Source organism: Tinamus guttatus, unplaced genomic scaffold, assembly GCF_059628265.1.
Source record: "Tinamus guttatus ecotype Peru unplaced genomic scaffold, ASM5962826v1 Tinamus_guttatus_pri_ptg000356l, whole genome shotgun sequence".
Taxonomy (NCBI): Eukaryota; Metazoa; Chordata; class Aves; order Tinamiformes; family Tinamidae; genus Tinamus; species Tinamus guttatus.
The window spans coordinates 1,026,276-1,045,505 of record NW_028288890.1 but is presented as its reverse complement, the minus strand read 5'-3'; the positions used below and the strand labels follow the sequence as shown (position 1 = coordinate 1,045,505).

The 19,230-nt window shown below is 48.6% G+C and overlaps 2 protein-coding genes across 4 annotated transcripts; both read right to left on the bottom strand.

The window, feature by feature from the left end:
- Positions 1–356: 356 nt before the first annotated feature.
- Positions 357–7,934, bottom strand: LOC104577421 (delta-1 crystallin). 2 transcript variants are annotated; one of them, XM_088530046.1, is made up of 16 exons: positions 7,817–7,934; positions 5,769–5,963; positions 5,105–5,188; positions 4,722–4,778; positions 4,377–4,474; positions 4,177–4,254; positions 3,945–4,022; positions 3,804–3,856; positions 3,451–3,513; positions 2,845–2,959; positions 1,989–2,073; positions 1,728–1,787; positions 1,380–1,463; positions 1,011–1,091; positions 641–747; positions 357–553 (listed from the first exon to the last, which is right to left on the bottom strand). In XM_088530046.1, the coding sequence occupies exons 1-16, from the start codon at positions 7,826–7,828 to the stop codon at positions 403–405; spliced, it is 1,401 nt and encodes a 466-aa protein (XP_088386172.1). In that variant the 5' UTR covers positions 7,829–7,934; the 3' UTR covers positions 357–402. The 2 variants fall into 2 exon arrangements, with proteins under 2 accessions (XP_088386172.1, XP_088386174.1); XM_088530048.1 differs by lacking the exon at positions 1,380–1,463.
- A 4,055-nt stretch (positions 7,935–11,989) lies between these two features.
- Positions 11,990–18,102, bottom strand: LOC104577422 (delta-1 crystallin-like). Of its 2 annotated transcripts, XM_088530053.1 has the most exons (17): positions 18,052–18,102; positions 17,008–17,202; positions 16,344–16,427; positions 15,977–16,033; positions 15,647–15,744; positions 15,447–15,524; positions 15,215–15,292; positions 15,074–15,126; positions 14,721–14,783; positions 14,392–14,506; positions 13,992–14,076; positions 13,406–13,465; positions 13,105–13,188; positions 12,850–12,930; positions 12,651–12,755; positions 12,364–12,470; positions 11,990–12,276 (listed from the first exon to the last, which is right to left on the bottom strand). In XM_088530053.1, exons 1-17 carry the CDS (start codon positions 18,061–18,063, stop codon positions 12,126–12,128), a joined length of 1,506 nt encoding a protein of 501 aa, XP_088386179.1. In that variant the 5' UTR covers positions 18,064–18,102; the 3' UTR covers positions 11,990–12,125. The 2 variants fall into 2 exon arrangements, with proteins under 2 accessions (XP_088386179.1, XP_088386178.1); XM_088530052.1 differs by lacking the exon at positions 12,651–12,755.
- Between the last annotated feature and the right edge of the window lie 1,128 nt (positions 18,103–19,230).

The following is a 19,230-nucleotide window of genomic DNA, read 5'->3' as shown; positions in this document are numbered from 1 at the left end:
CACAGAGCAACTGTGAGCTGTGGTGAGCAGAGTCCAGAGCAGGGTGATGAGCACGCTGTTCGTGTTGGGAAACAGTGACATCTCTCGCCCTCAGCTAGGCATACAAAAGTGCTTCTCCTTCCCTACCTAACTTTGCTAGGGATACCTGTGTTAAAACAGAGAAACATGGCAGTAAGCAAAAGAGAACTTACTCCTTATTAAGGCTTTCAACTATTCTTTTTTTTTCCAATGAACCTTTTGCACTAGTGAACCTTTCCTCAGGCTCCTGAGGGCTCAAGAGGCCCAGCTCAATATTGCCCCTAGAAGAGATATGCAGGCCACTACATACACCACGGTGTTTATTTAAACTGCAGACCAGTGGGATAAGCACAAAGCTGCATACACGGGATATCTCCCCACACTCTAAGCTTGTTCCTTCAGCTTCTTGAGCAGCTCCCTCAGCTGCTCGATCTGGGTGGTCACGCTGCTCTTGGCGGTGCCTCCTGGGGCTGTGTACTGCTCCACACTGCTGACGATGCTAAAGACCTGGGTCACGTCGCTGGCAAACAGAGGGCTGCAAAGGCAAAGAGGAGAGGAGTGAGTAGAGAGTGATGGGTGCTCTTTGCTGCCAGATACTATGGCAAAGAGCAGTGAGACAGACCTGATGCTCTTCAGGTCTTCCAGAGTGAGATTGTTGATGGTGATGCCCTTAGTCTCAGCAAGGTGGACGGCTTTTCCAACAGCAGTGTGGGCTTGTCTGAATGGCATCTGCAAGAAGAAGGGGAGACAACAGTCAGTGAGCAGGTAGCTGCAGTGCAGTCTCCAAGACGGACACGTGCTCTCTTTTTTTGGGTTGGTTATTTTGCTTTTGGGTTAGGGCAATGCAGTCCATCTGACTCTCGGTTTTCTGGGGTGTGAAAGAGAAAAGCACTAGGAGGTAGAACTCTGTAAATTACTCTTTGCTACAGTAAAAATATTACAGTGTTGTGGGTCAAAAGAAATGAAGTTCAGAGACTCCCTGTGATACTTACTCCTTTACGAACCAAGTAGAGAGCCAAGTCAGTGGACAGCATTTCAGGGTTCAAAGCTTTCTCCATATTCTCCTTGTTGATCTGCAGAGAGGAGGATCATAGGGAGACGTCACTGTCAGCTCCTGCCTGGGACATGCTGCCGTCACAGCGAGGGCTTTTCATCTGGAAGGGAGTGGGCTCTGCAAGGCCCCATGCGACCCCAGAGCAGAGCAAAATGAGCAGGGGCTGATGAAGGGACTGCAGTGACCTCCTGGATAAGTGCAGGACCAGGCTAGAGCTCCCTTCCCAGTGTCAGTCCATCAGCAATGGCATCCTTGTGGATAAAAGCAGGGACAGAGTCCATGAAGTACCGAGAGGCCAAAGCCTTACTTGGAGGGTGGAAATGACTCCAGTGGCGACTTGCAGCACAGCGGTTACGGTATCCACCACATCAAAGACAGCCTCCTTGTCCTCCTGTGTGATAACATGGATGGAGAAGAGTTGCAGTAAGTCAACCTGGAGCAGCTGGGGAGCCCGGCAGCCTGAGCAGCGAGGCCAGCAGAGCAAGTGCTGACACCAGAGGGGCTCCCCTGTGCTGCAGACTGAGCTGGAATGTGCAGGGCCTCATCCCCTTATTTGGGTCCTGCACGGGGAAAGCTAGTGGCAAGAACTGCTTGCCGCTCAAGGGGCAGTTGTGTCTTTTCAGAAAAATAGATTGAGAGCAAATATTTGTTTTACCTGCAGATCCTTGTTGTAGGTGCTCGGAAGTCCTTTGAGAACCATGATAATAGAGACAAGCTGCAGGGAAGAACAGGAAAGGCACTTAGCTCTAGGAAGGGGTGTCTGTTTCCCCAGCAGTGATCCAGAGCTAAGACTGGCACATTTTTTCACTGAGTGCCTTGAAGAAGATCTCCCCAGAGCAGGAGATATTGCCCCTTTCAGAGCTCCATTAACCCGTCTCTGAGTAGTTCCCCCATCCCACCTCTTTAGCAGACTCACTCGTCCAAGCACACGTCCAGCTTTGCCACGGATTAGTTCCAGACTATCAGGGTTTTTCTTCTGAGGCATCAGGCTGCTGCCGGTGCTGAAAATAACGGTTTGGATTTAATGGGGAAAATGGCAGCTCGATCCCTGGAAAATGCTATCTGCAGGGATAAAGTGCGGATAGGCCATGCGGTGTGCTGGCCTGGCTCATTAGGAGCAACATGTAGTTCAGCTTGTACCGGACACCTGTCCATGATGTAGGACAGCACTAATTTCTTGTAGCTTCCTGTATTTCCCAGAGCTGAGCCTTCATTTTTGGAGTTTTTGTCAAGCTCTCATACAATCTTGCCCTTAAGTGTGTCCCAAAGAGGAAGAAAAAAAGGAAACTTCCACCCAACGCCCTCCAGAGCTGGTATCAACAGGCAGGACTAACAGCCTTTCTGAAGAGGACGCTGTGGCCTCAGGGAGGGAGGGCTGTGGTGGTGCCACCCGAAGGAACAGGAAGGGCGTTGGGATTGCAAAGCACGGCTCTTCTAGGAAGGGCTTTGGCAGGAATTCCCAGCAGAGGAGGAAGCTCTCTCTGCCTACTGCTCTACAGCCTGATCCTGCCAGCAGTTGCTAGGGTGGAGTGTCCCCTGAATACAGATTTCAGCAACTTACTGGAATTGGTAACAAAGAGTCATTGAAGAGGAGAGGGAACCTTCAGGAGACCTATTCATAAAGGCAGCCTTTAAAGGCCCCAGCGTTAATGCTATTGTCAGCCTTGTGCACCAGGCAGCCCCATCACTGCCACGAATCTCCTTCAGAAGGGGGTTACTGACAGGAAGAGACTGAGGGAAAAAAAATTCTGCCTAGAAACCCAGAAACCTACGTGAAGGCATCGGAGAGGGTCACAAGGCCAAACTCGCTGGTACTGTAGATGATGAGATCTTCAGCCAGCCTGCTAAGGTGGGTCATCAGCAGAGTGGCAACAAAGAGGAATTCCACTGCAGAGAAGGAGGGGTATCAGGAGGGGATAAACACGTTTGTTTGCTGACAAGCTAGGGAGATTAAGTATAGGAACACTTACAGTGGACTATAAAAGATATGAAGTAATTTATGCCTCAGTGCAATCCAGAAAGGCTAGAAACATTGGAGCTGGAGACAGCAGGACTTTTGCTGAGGATTGATGGTTTGTGGCAAGCCCACAGTATATTGCTCGGGAAAAAGGAATTCTGCTGCTTCATATAGTGTTTCAGTCTTCTTTAGCATGAATGACTGAGCGACTCAACCTAGGTAAGCAGGCATTGCTGTTAGCTGGGCAGTTATGAGTGAGGTATGTTCCTAATCTAGGCAGCCTATAGATATCAGCAAAGGAAATGTATAGATACTTCCTAGTGAGGCCTTTCAGTCCCCTTGTTAAGTCAGGCTGACGGGGTAGCTCTTGGAAGGACCATTATAAAATGAAGGAGGGAATAAATAATCGAGTTGTGCTCACCTACAAAGTCCCTGTCACTGATGGCATCCATGCTGTTCAAGGTGATGGCAGCAAAATCCAGCTCTGCAAGGAAAGAGATGGACAGAAGGGTTCAGCCTTGGCAGCGCTGGAGCTCGACCGCAGCAGCTTGGCCCACCGGGCAGGTAAGTCCTGCAGTATCCCAAGGGACACAGACACTTCCCAAGTGTTTTACTGAGCTGGGGCCTTCATTATTTGCCCCAGGCTGCAGGGGTGCAGCAGAGGTGGTTGTGTCTGTGCTCCCAGCTTGCAAGCGTTAGGAGAGGAGAATGTGTCCCTGCTTCCCTCCCTCTGAGATACGAGGGCTGGACCTTCAGTTGTCACGAGACACCTACCGCTGCGCAGCAGCTCTCTGTCGATGTCCAGTGGGTTTCCAGCCAGGGCACCGCTGCCAAGGAAGAAAGGAACAGAAGTCACGCGTGACATCCTGAGCAGCCTCTCTGCAGTGCAGATGTCAGGCAGAATGTAGACCTTACCTTCCCAAAGGCAGGATATTGACCCTCTTCTTGATCTCTCCCAGGCGCTCAGAGTCCCGGGTCAGCGCAACAGCATGGCTAGGAAAGGACATGAGACATGAAAGATCTGAAGAAACCTCCCTCCCCAAGCACCTGGCCGTGGGGTCAGAATGAAGATGTATTGACCATGGGCAGCTGCAGTAGCAGCTTACAAGGCTGGAGAAGGCGCCACAGCGCAGGACGAGACAGTTACCTGAGCAAGAACTGGCTCCATCTGATGGGCTGAGCTTTTTGCAGGTGGGTGTAGCCAGGGAGGATAACATCGATTTCTCTGCAGGTGAAAGGAGACAAAGATCTTGTAGTTGCCTGTATGTGTGTGCCAGGCAAAGAGCAAGGGCTGCAAGTCTCATACTCCAAGAAGGACTGAGGTTAGGGTGCTGGGGAAGGACTCACACGGCAGCACGTTCCACCAGGGTCTTAATGAGCTGCAGCAGGTGAGTGGACACCACAGAGATGGATTTCTTCATGAACAGCTTCAAGTCAGTGACAACCTGGAGGAGATCGGCCAGGATCAACGATAGCAAGATGGGACATACCTTGTGACCAGGTTCCGCAGAGGGTCTGATGGGGTTGAGGGTCATCTCCCTTCGTATCAACTGTCTTTGGTCACTATGACGAGTGAATGTCACTATGTCTTGCTCTCCAGAAAGAGACCCAAAGCCCATTCTGATTAGTGGTCTCTTGAAACTGAAGAAGGGGAGGTGTAGTAAAGGCAAACTCAATCATCTCTATACCTACTTGATCGTTTCTGCTTCTTCCAGTGTGCAGCTTTCCAGCAACATCTCCAATCAGCTCCTGTAGACCAGAGGGGCATTGCTATCAGTGCATTTGAAGCATAAGCATGAGGCTCCCCAGGAAAGCAGACCCACCCTGCCTGGAAGGACCAAGCTCTAGGATCCTGTAAGTAGCCATCCTGTAAGTAGGGGCAGGACAAGTGTGCGTTCTATGCTTGTAGAACATCTCTTCCACAACAGGAGTCTTGGAGACACTTATTTTGTGCATCTGGGGTTTCAGTGCCACAACACACTGAGATATTTTATCATGGGATAGAGGCACGTGTGCTTAATGTCAGGCAGAGCTAGGTGCAAGGTAGCAAGAAGGAGACATTAGAAGGCCCAAACCTTAAGTCTGCGTTCGATGGCAGTGTGGATATCCTCATCACTTTTGTTCACCACAAGGACTCCCTTGGACACCTCCTCAGAGATCTGCAAACAAACACCCACAGAAACACCCGTCAGCCTCTCTTTATCCTCTGCTATATGTGGTGTTGTTGGTACCCATCCTAAGTAGCTACTTGTGCCCTCATGATGGGAGTCTAGGCTGAAGTCTCACGCAAGCTCTGCTGATCTGTGCTGATCCTGCAACATTACAGCTATAAGAGGAGTTAAGCACACAGTGAGCCAGCGAGTGGAGATGTCGGACATGGCTTTAGAATCGCACACACATTTCCTATACAAACATTGTATAGTCTCTGTATTGTCCACGGTGGGTGAACAGCAACAATGGCTATTTTTAAAGAGTGCTTAGCTGCTGACTGCTCTTCACCCCTATCCAATACTAGGCATTGAGTATTAGTAACTGAGGCCCCCAGAGACAATATAGTCCCAGGTGCCATCTCAGAAAGAGCATTCCTAATTCAAATGGAAAGAGTTGTGAGGGGATGAAGAGGGTGGAAGGGCAGGTCATAGTGTGCATCCCTCCAAGGCAGCAGGGCTTCAGAAATGGTAGTGCGGGAATTGCACGTAGGCCAGAGGAGACAGGAGAGTGGGCCAAGGACATAGATACCTTTTCCAGGCCACTCAGGATCTTCTCCAGCTCAGGTTTAGTGAGGATGCTGGCCTTCTCCAAGGCTTTGGCATAAGCCATGCTCGCCTGAATATCAACATCAGCCAGTCTCTTGTCAATGGCAATGGAGGAGTTGAGAATCTCCAGGACTGGATCTGTGCTTCCAACAAACCTTCCTCCCCAGAGTTTATCCCCCTGAGAGAAAGAAAGTGATTAAAAAAAAAAAAGGCTCTTAATGTCACTTATGGTCCCACAGACTACCTAATACCCAGTTAATTCTTTATCCAGCACCGAGGCCACACTCAAGCATGTCGTTTCAGTTCAGCAGCCCTGACCAGAAAGGCCACTGAACTTACAGACCTTCTGCAAGCAGTGGAAGAGATGGAACATGTCCCTGTCGGTAGCATTTAGCCCTTGAGCTGTCAGGTCTGGCTGAGGAGTGCTCCAAGATGCCTTAGTTCAACAGGAGTATGGAGCGAGCCTGTCCTGTCCTTGCAAACAACTATATGGGCATGTGGTGCTCGGCCTGTATGGATCTGTGTAGTAAGGCATCTGCAGGTCTCCAACCTTCAGAGAGCCTCTTAAAGAGGCAAAGAAAAGTCCACAGGTCAGAGGAATGCAGTGCAAGCAAATATCTTGTAGTTTTTGCAATCTGGAGTCTTTTTTTGTGTCTAAGCTACTTTGATTGTCAGAAGAGCCCTGAGTCAATACAGGCCTGTGAAGTGCTTGAAGTTACTGTTTGAAGCACCTCTGGTGTCCAGGATTTGCTTTGCAAACTTTGGCAGAAATTTTGCGTGAAACTGGGTAAGGTGCTGACTGCAGAATGGCGAGATCTAAGGACCTTTCGGGATTAGAAATGTTCAGGAAAATTAAAACAGCACAAAGAAGGTTTAAAATAAAGTAATGCAAGAAGCTGTTTTTTCCCCCACCCTGACATTCATAGAGTGACTTCAAATATTTGTGTGTGTCATCAATTACTTTACCAGGTGACAGTTAAACATAGTTGCTACTGTACACCTAATACTGGTGTACACCTAATACTAACACCAGATAATACAGTTTTTTATCTTGAATTCCTAAATACGCCTGTCAGTCTCTTGTCATGCCATACATTGGAACTAATAAGGATCTAGGAAATTGTCTGGGATTTTATCAGTTAGACAGAGCCCTATTGAGTAACCTTAGAAACTCTTTCCCTAGTAACTGTGTCCACATCTCTGCCGATCATGGCTGAGTCAAAGTGGGGATAGGAGAGCAGGAGAGGGTTCCTCTGGAGGAGATGAGGTTGTAGGCACAAGGTGTTTGTGATCTTCAGGACAGCTTTGTCAATATGAACTAGGAGGAAGGAGGGCGAGAATCAGAATTCAAAAGCAGTACAGGCCCTCAGCATGGAGCCTGCATCTACAGGAGAATGATGGGAATGGGAAATGAATGAATGAATGGGAATGATTGGATGGGAAATAAAACCCCCTTATTACAGGAAGCTAAACACTGGTTTGGGGAATAGGAATTTTAAGGATATCTTTAGCACTGTGGATTTCCACTCAAATCAGAGATGGATGAACAGAAGCATTGCAACACCTACTTGTAATCAAGAAATCAAAGTCAAAAGAACTTTTAATAATTACAGAGATCTGTTCAGAGAAGGAAGTGGCTAGTGCATTCTGACACCTCATGGATGTTTGTAACCAGGAGCAGGGGAAGCCAGGACTGCAGCAGCCATTTCTGAAGAGAGAAAGCATGACTTGTTGGGCAACTAGTCGTGCTTCATCTAGCAGGCACAGAAACCGAAAATGCAGCTTCTGGGCAGAGAACTGTTTGCACAAGCTGTTGTAAAGTATCTGCCTGTTCACAAACAGGCAGGAATGAACTGCATCAGTTACTAGTCTCTTGCAGGTAGAAGGAAGAACCTGAAGAAAGAAAGCAGCAGGCTGAGCTGCCAGGAACTTGGATTGTAACTTAAGTTATAATCCTTATAAATAATATAAATAAGTCAGCACACTCCAGAGACAAGCACAGTAAGCAGGAGAAGCAAAGCTCGCCCTCACCTCAGTTGCCATTTCGGACGATGTTCTGCTTGCGTGTGTAGAGATCTCTGCAACTCGTGCAACCTGTGGAACAGCAAAGGCTCAGCTGTGTCCCCTGGCACAGCCCGGGGGTCCCCGCAGCCCTGCGAGCTGCCAAGAGCCCCTCCGGAGGCCGAGAGCCCCAGCCCAACAGCAGCCGGGTGGAAGGCCCCACTGCTGGTCTGGCGCCACTTGCCGACTCCACCGCACAGCCCTGGTGTCTCTCAGCACGCCCACAGCCACTCGAGCTTTTACCCAGCTCGTCCTGGAGCCGGCGGCTGGTCCCATCCCACTGGGGCGGAGCGTCCCCGGGGCCAGCCCTGCTCTGTCCCTCTGCCACTCCCTCAGCACCAGGGAGTTCTGCCTTGCCTTAAAGATTGTGCAACCATGCCATATTTTCTGTACATACTGACAAGGCCTTCGAGGGAGGGTTGGAAACACGTCTGATTTTTTTTGTGCTCATTTGGGTTTTTCTTCTCCTTGTGTAGCTCTGTTCTTGCAAGATTATAGAATAATTTAGGTTGGAAGAACCGAGTCCAGGTTTCTGTGTTCTTCTCAGTTCTACTGCTCATCTGTTTTCTGAGTTGAAGGTGAAGTCTAAGGTGCAGTAGGATCTTTCCATGATTAGAGCATTCTGGTTTCTATAGCTGAGTGGACACACACAGAGTGACAAAGCTAATTTCAGGCTTACGAAATGAATGAGCATCTTTTCCAGCTGAGTTTCCAGGGTGCTGCCATCAGGATCAGTCCAGAGCAAGGCTGAGATTATTTATCTGGTTTCGTAGTTAACACAGCACCTGTAAGAGATTTCCCTTTGAGTCACAGAATAGTTGAGGTTGGACGGGACCCTAGAGATTGTCTGATCCACCCGCCCTGCTCAAGCATGGTCGACTAGAGTAGATTGCCACAGATCACGTCTAGGTGACTTTTGAATATCTCCAAGGATGGAGATTCCATAGTCTCTGGGGGTGACCTGTTCTTTGTTCAACCATCTGCACAGTGAAAAAGTGTTGTGTTATGTTCAGACCCTATTTCCTGTGTTTTGCATTTGGGCCCATCCTTGCCAGTGGACAAGGTTTATCACTAGATTCCTTTCAATTCTGAAGTCCCACATTTTTACTGCTTCTCTTGTCTTGTTCACTCTTTAGGAGCATCACTATCCTTATTCTGGGCTTTGACAGGACATTGCTGAGGTGTTGGCAAAACAGTAAGTACCAGATTTATGTTTTTGAATCATGTACAAGGAGAGAATTTATTTAATGATGTCTGTGATACAGGCTCAAGACTGGCTGTGTGGAACACACACAACTCATGCAAAGACTGCACATGCTTCTGCCTGAAGGTACAGAACAAAAATTGCCCAAAATGAGAAAGGGAAGGAGATACCCAAGGCACTGCAGCCAGGGAGGCTTAGAGGGCACCCAGCAAGACCTGGAACTTCTCCCTGAGACTTCATTCTTGACCCAAAGGAAAATAAACAAATAAGGAAGTTGTGATTTCTGTGGCACTTTCAAAGCTCTCCTGTATCTACTTTGTTATCTGGGTATTCACATGAGTAATCATCCTATGTACGTGTGATACGTGATGGCTTTGATTCCTGTAAATTAACTATACTTAAATGGTTAAATATAAAAAGTTCCAGTTTATATTCCATTAGTTTCAGGCTTCTTTGTAGTGTTTTTGGCTCTCTACACTGTGAGGCATCAGAGTAGCTGAAGGACCATGATACAGTAAGTTTGTGTCACCCCGAGCAAGAAGGGTGCTAGTCTCCACATTTGAATATTGCTGTCCGAAATTCACCCATGCTGCCTGCAGGGGACGTTGCAGTCAAACAGTACGTGGTTTTACAGCTACTTTGTGAAGGCAGAGAAATGTCATTAGCCCTATTTCTTTAATAGAGAATTAGGGGATAGAAAGACTAAGCATAGCAACGTATTCAGGAGCCAGAATATTCCCTGGGATTTTTCCAGGATGTGAGTAGCTTAGATATCTTTGCAGGGGGCAAGGGAAGAGGGACAAAGGAAACAGTTCACTGCCTTGTGCAGTGTTTCAAGAGCTGCTCTGTGAGTTGGACATCTGCTAGGTGCACAATGAGATACATAGTCCTGAGATTTCGACACCTTTCTGCCATTCTAGATACTGAAATATGTTTTGAAATTTTGACTTTCATGTGGTCTGTAATGGAACAGGGATTTAAGTACAGGTCGCCTCAGAGTAGTGTCCTAAGCCCCTGATCTGTCTGCCCAGAACTTCTTGTGATGCGAAATGATATCTTAAAACATCAGATTGCAATGAGTCATAGTAGAATGATGATGAAAATCTGCAGGATACTCTGGTCCACAGACCCCTGTAATGTCTGTGGAGCTCCAGAGATGTCCACAGGTCCCTCCTAATCTAAATTATTCTATAATTTAAGTAAAGAGCAGTTGAGTGGGAAATACCAGTAATTATGAACTACTCATTTAAGCAGGAGCCCAAGATGCAATAATCTACTAAAACCTCCTTTGTTTTTTTCTTTTGTTTGACAGGGCATGATATCACTCAGTGCTGGCCACAGAGATGCTGAAATGTTGCTGCTGGGAGCAAGAGGAAATCTACAGCTGAGGCCCGAGAAGGACTGAGCTAGGAGATGGAACTAGAAGGTAGGGGCTAGAAGATAAAAACAGGGAGGAGGAGGAAAGTGGTACAGATGAAGAAAGTTTAATGGAGGAAAGAAAAGAGCTGTGAGCTGGGTGTGAGGAGACATCCCTTTTTCTGATTTGGTTCATGTATATGGCATCAGCTCTTCCTCTCCTGCTCCCTTCCCCTCTTAGCTAAGGGTACGTAAATGATTTCTTAAACCAGAGCTAACCTATTTGGAAAATAAAACAATTCAAAAGAGAAGCACTGCAGTAAGCAACAGAGCAAACCCAAAGGAGCTTTATAGAAAGGGGGTGGAAATGTCAAAAAATGGATCTGGCTTAGGGCTAGAGTAAGGAGAGAATGAGAATGGGAGGAATTGTTGAAGACAGGGAAGTTTTTGTTGCTGGTGCTTCTGCATGCTTAAAGCACAAATGCTACAAAGGTTGGGTGAAAGCACTTTATGTCTCTGAGGCACTTCATTGATGTCAGGAGATTTATGTTTTGCAGAGTTTACTAGAGCCCCTAACCTAAACTTAATGAAGCAATGCCTGTGATACAGAGCCCTGTGGCAATCAAAGTCAATAGCATGGTGCTGCTTCAGCAGGAAGGGGAGGGCTGAGCAAAATCACTGGCTTCATAACGCTGTGACAAAAAATAAACTGTCTATGGAAAGTGGCACTACAGTGCTCTAGTACTAAGGCCAAGCTGGGCTAATGTTTAGTGAAAAATGCCCCATCTTCCCTATAGACAGTTCCTTTTCTGCCTTTTGAAACAAGGAGAAGTTTAATTTCGTCCAGAAATGAGAGCAGAGCAATAAGGGAAGAGTGATGTTTCAAGCATTTTATAATTAATTATTTTCATAAGAAAAGTATCAGATTTCTGTTCCTTCTTTTCCTAAGTAAGGCTTTCCCTAGTCTTTATTCTGATTTTAATTTTGTAAGGAGAGGGGGAGGGTGGTAAATGATTTGTTAGAGGCAGCCAGCCATGCCAGGCCTCTTTCTAAGTGCTGTGTCCCCAGCTAGCTTGGAGGAGAGGAAACCTGAGACACGCAGAGGAAAGAACTTGGACAGGGACCGAACAACCCCTGTGCTTTGGGATAAGTCAGAGCCATGGGAGGTTTTGTGATGGGCTGGGATCACCTGATGCCCATGTTCTGCCTCAAGACTAAGCAAGTTTCAGTGCTGGCTGGTGAGGAGGCTTCTTTTGGCCACTTGCTCCCTCTTCCCAGGAGGTAAGCAGACTGGCTGGGGTTGTGGCATCTCTGGCAGATGTGGTGCTGCGAGTCTTGCTCTGTGCGTGCACATGGACTTCCCTGAGCACCTTGTGTAGGCTGCTCTGGCGCTGCTGGAGTCAGGTTTGTGCTGCATCCACCCCCAGACACATCTGCAGGTCTCTTGGTGTGGACAGACACTCTTGCTGCTCTCTGGCTACCAGCCCCCCTAGATGTCCCCTAAAGTTGCTCCCCAGCCAGAGGATAGTGCCCCGAGCATTTTGCACCAGTGAACCTTTCCTCAGGCTCCTGAGGGCTCAAGAGGCCCAGCTCAACATTGCCCCGAAAAGAAATACGCAAGCCAGGAGTTTGAGTGAACTACAATACACCACGGTGTTTATTAACTGCAGACCAGTGGGATAAGCACAAAGCTGCATACACGGGATATCTCCCCACACTCTAAGCTTGTTCCTTCAGCTTCTTGAGCAGCTCCCTCAGCTGCTCGATCTGGGTGGTCACACTGCTCTTGGCGGTGCCTCCCGCAGCCGTGTTCTGCTCCACGCTGTTGACGATGCTGAAGACCTGGGACACGTCGCTGGCAAACAGAGGGCTGCAAAGGCAAAGAGGAGAGGAGTGAGTAGAGAGTGATGGGTGCTCTTTGCTGCCAGATACTATGGCAAAGAGCAGTGAGACAGACCTGATGCTCTTCAGGTCTTCCAGAGTGAGATTGTTGATGGTGATGCCCTTAGTCTCAGCAAGGTGGACAGCTTTTACAACAGCAGTGCTGGCTTGTCTCAGTGGCATCTGCAAGAGGAAGGGGAGACAACAGTCAGTGAGCAGGTAGCTGCAGTGCAGACTCCGAGATGGACACGTGCTCTCTTTTTTGGGTTGGTTATTTTGCTTTTGGGTTAGGGCAATGCAGTCTGGCTGACTCTGGGTTTTCTAGGGTGTCAAAGGGGAAGGCACTAGGAGGTAGAACTCCACCTGTAAATTACTATCAAGTCCACCTGGCAGCAGTTCCACTACTTTGGATACATGTAAAGAATATGTTTCCAGCTTTCGTGTTTGTTGACCCAGACTGATCCTCACCTGGGGACAGAACAGAAGGCCTCATCTCAGGCCCTCACTGAGCAGTATTGTAGGTCTAAAGAAATGAAGCTCAGAGGCTCCCTGTGATACTTACTCCTTTACGAACCAAGTAGAGAGCCAGGTCACTGGACAGAATTTCAGGGGTCAAAGCTTTCTCCATATTCTCCTTGTTGATCTGCAGAGAGGGGGGTCAGAGGGAGACATGACCATCAGTTCCTGCCTGGGACATGCTGCCGTCACAGCGAGGGCTTTTCATCTGGGCCCTCAGTGCCATGCGATCCCAGAGCAGGGTGGATCTGAGCAGCTAGTGAAGGGGTTGCAGAGAGCTCATGAGAGGTCAAAGCCTTACCTGGAGGGTAGAAATGACTGCAGTGGCAAGCTGGAGCACAGCAGTCAGGGTGTCCACCACATCAATGACAGCCTCCTTGTCCTCCTGTGTGATAACATGGATGGAGAGGAGTTGCAATAAGTCAACCTGGAGCAGCCGGGAAGCCCGGCAGCCTGAGCAGCGAGGCCAGCAGAGCAGGTGCTGACACCAGAGGGGCTCCCCTGGGCTGCAGCAGGGAAAGCTAGTGGCAAGAACTGCTTGCAGCTCAGGAGACAGTTGTGTCTTTTCAGAAAAATAGATTGAGAGCAATTATCTGTTTTACCTGCAGATCCTTGCTGAAGGTGCTCGGAAGTCCTTTGAGAACCATGATAATAGAGACAAGCTGCAGGGAAGAACAGGAAAGGCACTTAGCTCTAGGAAGGGGTATGTGTTTCCCCAGCAGTGATCCAAAGCTAAGACTGGCACATTCCTTCACCGAGTGCCTTGAAGAAGATGAAGGGTGGTAATTCCTCACCTACAGGATGCTGCTAAGATGTGGGCATGGAAGTAGTGCATGTTTCCAGGGCTGCTTTTAGTGGATTGTCTCCATAGAAGGCCAAAGCCTCTGAATGCATTGCTTGAGGCAGTACTCTTTCTCTTGCCATCTTTATTGCTAATTTATACTAGTTAGTCTGCCTTCAGTGAATGCCTCAACAAATCCACAGGAACCTAGTGTAAGACTTCTTGAACTCAGCAGCCATCAAATTTTACTCTAAGTGATGAGACTCTGTAGAAAAGCGGACCTAAGGAATCTCCCAGGACATTGAGTCTGATGGGAGGAAAGGGATCTCATCTAATCCACTATGGAAACTGTACTAGCCCCAGTCTGAGCAGTTCCCCCATTCCGCACCTTTCTTTAGCAGACTCACCCGGCCAAGCACACGTCCAGTCTTGCTGCGGATCAGTTCCAGGCTTATAGGGTTCTTCTTCTGAGGCATCAGGATGCTGCCAGTGCTGAAAATAAAAGTGTTTTCCAGAGCTGAGCATTAAGTCTTAGTCTTATATGGATGTCCCACAAAGTCCTGCCCTTAATTGTGTCCCAAAGAGGAAGAAAATAGAAGCTTCTCTGGCTTCCCAGCAGAGAAGAAAGCTCTCTCTCTCTGCTATTCTACAGCCTGATCCTGCCAGCAGTTGCTGGGGAAGAGTGTCCGCCAAATACAGATTACAGCAAATTACTAGAATTAGTAACAATTCCCCACTGAAGAGGAATGGGGACCTTTCAGGAGACCTATTCATAAGAGCTCTCTGCCTAGAAACCCGGAAACCTACGTGAGGGCATCGGAGATGGTCACAAGGCCGAACTCGCTGGTACTGTAGATGATGAGATCTTCAGCCAGCTTGCTAAGGTGGAGCATCAGCAGAGTGGCAACAGAGAGTAATTCAACTACAGAACAGAGAAATCAGTAAGTTAAAAAGCCATTTCCTTGCTGACAACACAGTCAACTCTGAGTCAGAAACATTTGTCTGTTTATTTTCTCCCTAGTGAGGCATTTCAGCCCCATGTTAAATCAGGTTAATAGGGTAGCTCTTAGAAGAATGGTTCTCCTGAACCATTCAGAAAATGAAGGAGGGAGAAGTAATAATAGAGCTGTGCTCACCCACAGAGTCCCTGTCACTGATGGCATCCATGCTGTTCAGGGTGATGGAAGCACAGTCCAGCTCTGCAAGGAAAGAGACAGACAGAGGGGTTCAGCCTTGGCAGCGCTGGAGCTCGACCGCAGCAGCTTGGCCCAGCGGGCAGGTAAGTCCTGCAGTATCCCAAGGGACACAGACACTTCCCAAGTGTTTTACTGAGCTGGGGCCTTCATTATTTGCCCCAGGCTGCAGGGGTGCAGCAGAGGTGGTTGTGTCTGTGCTCCCAGCTTGCAAGCGTTAGGAGAGGAGAATGTGTCCCTGCTTCCCTCCCTCTGAGATATGAGGGCTGGACCTTCAGTTGTCACGAGACACCTACCGCTGCGCAGCAGCTCTCTGTCGATGTCCAGTGGGTTTCCAGCCAGGGCACCGCTGCCGAGGAAGAAAGGAACAGAAGTCACGCGTGACATCCTGAGCAGCCTCTCTGCAGTGCAGATGTCAGGCAGAATGTAGACCTTACCTTCCCAAAGGCAGGATATTGACCCTCTTCTTGATCTCTCCCAGGCGCTCAGAGTCCCGGGTCAGCGCAACAGCATGGCTAGGAAAGGACGAGAGACATGAAAGATCTGAAGAAACCTCCCTCCCCAAGCACCTGGCTGTGGGGTCAGAATGAAGATGTATTGACCATGGGCAGCTGCAGCAGCAGCTTACAAGGTTGGAGAAGGCGCCACAGTGCAGGACGAGACAGTTACCTGAGCAAGAACTGGCTCCATCTGATGGGCTGAGCTTTTTGCAGGTGGGTGTAGCCAGGGAGGATAACATCGATTTCTCTGCAGGTGAAAGGAGACAAAGATCTTGTAGTTGCCTGTATGTGTGTGCCAGGCAAAGAGCAAGGGCTGCAAGTCTCATACTCCAAGAAGGGCTGAGGTTACGGTGTTGGGGAGGGACTCACATGGCAGCACGTTCCACCAGGGTCTTAATGAGCTGCAGCAGGTGAGTGGACACCACAGAGATGGAGTTCTTCATTAAGAGCTTCAAGTCAGTGACAACCTGGAGGAGATCGGCCAGGATCAACGATAGTAAGATGGGACATACCTTGTGACCAGGTTCAGCAGAGGGTCTGATGGGGTTGAGGGTCATTTCCCTTTGTATCAACTGTGTCTTTAGTCACTATGAAAGTCACTATGTATTGCTCTCCAGGAGGAGACCCAAAGCCCATTCTGATTAGTGCTCTCTTGAATTGAGGAATAGAGAACAAGAACTCAATCAGCTGTATAACTACCTGTTCATTTGTGCTTCTTCCAATGCTCAGCTTTCCAGCAACATCTCCAATCAGCTCCTGTAGACCAGAGGGGCATTGCTATCAGTGCATCTGAAGCATAAGCATGAGGCTCCCCAGGAAAGCAGACCCACCCTGCCTGGAAGGACCAAGCTCTAGGATCCTGTAAGTAGCGGCAGGACAAGTGTGGTTTCTATGCCTATAGAACATCTCTTCCACAACAGGAGTCTTGGAGATATTTATTTTGTGCATCTGGGGTTTCAGTGCCACAACACACTGAGATATTTTATCATGGGATAGAGGCACAAGTGCTTAATGTCAGGCAGAGCTAGGTGCAGGTAGAAGGAGGGAGACATTAGAAGGCCCAAACCTTAAGTCTGCGTTCGATGGCAGTGTGGATATCCTCATCACTTTTGTTCACCACAAGGACTCCCTTGGACACCTCCTCAGAGATCTGCAAACAAACACCCACAGAAACACCCATCAGCCTCTCTTTATCCCCTGCTATATGTGGTGTTGTAGGTACCCATCCTAAGTAGCTACTTGTGCCCTCATGATGGGAGTCTAGGCTGAAGTCTCACGCGAGCTCTGCTGATCTGTGCTGATCCTGCAACATTACAGCTATAAGAGGAGTTAAGCACACAGCGAGCCAGTGAGTGGAGATGTCGGACATGGCTTTAGAATCGCACACACATTTCCTATACAAACTTTGTATAGTCTCTGTATTGTCCACGGTGGGTGAACAGCAACAATGGCTATTTTTAAAGAGTGCTTAGCTGCTGACTGCTCTTCACCCCTATCCAATCCTAGGCATTGAGTATTATTAACTGAGGCCCCCAGAGACAATATAGTCCCATGTGCCATCTCAGAAAGAGCATTCCTAATTCAAAGGGAAAGAGTTGTGAGGGGATGAAGAGGGTGGAAGGGCAGGTCATAGTGTGCATACCTCCAAGGCAGCAGGGCTTCAGAAATGGTAGTGTGGGAATTGCATGTAGGCCAGAGGAGACAGGAGAGTGGGCCAAGGACATAGATACCTTTTCCAGGCCACTCAGGATCTTCTCCAGCTCAGGTTTAGTGAGGATGCTGGCCTTCTCCAAGGCTTTGGCATAAGCCACGCTCGACTGAATGTCAACATCAGCCAGTCTCTGGTCAATGGCAATGGAGGAGGTGAGAATCTCCAAGATGGGATCCATACTTCCAGTCAATTTTCCTCCTAGATGTTTATCACCCTGAAAATAATAAAGTTAAATGTTAAGTTAAAAAATGTTTACTTATATGTTCTCCTAGAAAGATCTTATGTTCAAGCATTAAGATAGAAGCCATGCCCATGCATGGAGAAGGTGCAGAGTGCAGAATGGGAACATCTGAATACCTTTTAGGATTAGAAATATTCAGGGGAAAAAAGAAAAAAGGACAGAACTGAGACATCCCAAGATGGGTTTTCCAGCAGTTATCTTTAGGACTCTCAAATCCTGCACTGTGATACCATGGACAGCGGAAAACAGCCCAGGGCAAGTTGCAAGCTAGTCTGTGCCAGGCGTTTATCAGAGCACTGTAGAGTAACTTCAGAAATGCTTTCCCTAGGCACTATCTCTGCATCTTTGGTAATCCCTGGTGAACCATTGAGCCTGGGAGGACAATACGTGAGGATCTGTGAGGTAAAAGTATTTGCGATATTTCTTAAGGCATTTTTGTCAATATGAGCTGAAAATTAGAGTGAGGAAAGCAAAGTTTTGCAGATCCTCTCTGGGAAGAGAGCCCCCAGCGAAGAATAGCACTGGCGATGGGAAGTTTAGGCTAGTGCTATAAGGCAAGTTCCTGGTCAGGGAACAAGCGTTTAAGTATATCTTAACTACTGTGGGTTTTCAGCAGAATTAGAGGTGGGTTATCAGAAATATTGCAGCATTTTTTTTTCCCCTCTAATCAAAACCCCGGGAAAACAAATTAGGTAGAAAAAAAAAAGCACCCTGATGATATGGCACCTTGCACCGCTGGCATTCTAACTAAGTGCAGCCTTCATTTGTCAGCACAGCCCAGAGACAAGCACAGTAAGCAGGAGAAGCAAAGCTCGCCCTTACCTCGGTTGCCATTTCGGACGACGTTTTGCTTGCGTGTGTAGAGATCTCAGCAACTCGTGCAACCTGTGGAACGGCAAAGGCTCAGCTGTGTCCCCCAGCACAGCCCCAGGGTCCCCGTTGCCGCGCCGGCACCCTGCGAGCTGCCGAGAGCCCCAGGCCGAGAGCAGCAGGAGGGAAAGCTCCACTGCCTGCCCAGCCCCGCTGCCTGCCTGGTCCCGCTCACCGGCTCCACAGTGCAGCCCTGGCTGGTTGCTCCCTGCTCCCCAGCTCTGCAGCCCGGGCTTTTAAAGTGCCTCGGGCAGCTCGTCCCGCCCCACCGGGGTGGAGTGTCTCCGGGGACAGCCCCGCTCTGGTCCCCTCAGCTCCCTTCCACCCTACCCAGCCCTGGCTCCTGTTTGACTAAGGCATAATAAGCAAAATGGGGAGAAAAGTTGCCTCTGAGGCAGAGTTGTAGTAAGATGCAGGGATGGGAGAAGTGCTATCATTTTGCTAGGGAGCATGCTGCTCTTGGGCTAGCTTAAAGCAATGTTTCTGCACAGCCACGGTAGCATCTGTGTGGTTTCAGCAACAAGCTGCTTTTCTAGGAACCGTTTGCAATGTCTTTGCGCTGAAGGAGTTGTCTCATTCCAGCATCCCTCTCTCATTTGTATTTGTATGTGTACTTGGTATGATGCGTGGATCATCAACACTCCGTTCCCACTGCTGCTGTCCTGCAAACACACAAGAATAAAATTGATGCGAGTTAATTGCTCTTCTCCTGTGTGGATGAGCCTTTCCCCCCACTTCGATGCTGCAGGTCCAGCTTTGGGGATTTGCTGTTGTCACCCTTTGCACAGAGTCACTCCCAGACTTCCTCCAGCCGCCCACAGCGATGAAGTGCCAGTGCCGCAGTGGGCACCGAGCCTAGCATGGGGTCACTGCGTTTAGTGCCATGCAGCCCTGGCAAATAGCCCATGTACTAAACCCATCAAACTCTAAATATCCTGGATGGAGAGAACTGATGTAAAATACAGGGCAGCCACATGAGGAATAGCTCCCAAAGCTGTTTGGCAGCGCCAGAATCTCACCAGCTCCCCAGACACAAGGAGGTCTTTACTCCAGCCGGTCTACAGAAACCAAATTTCTCTCAGTTTTGACTTAATAAGTGTGATACTACAGTACAATATTTTTAAATCTGCA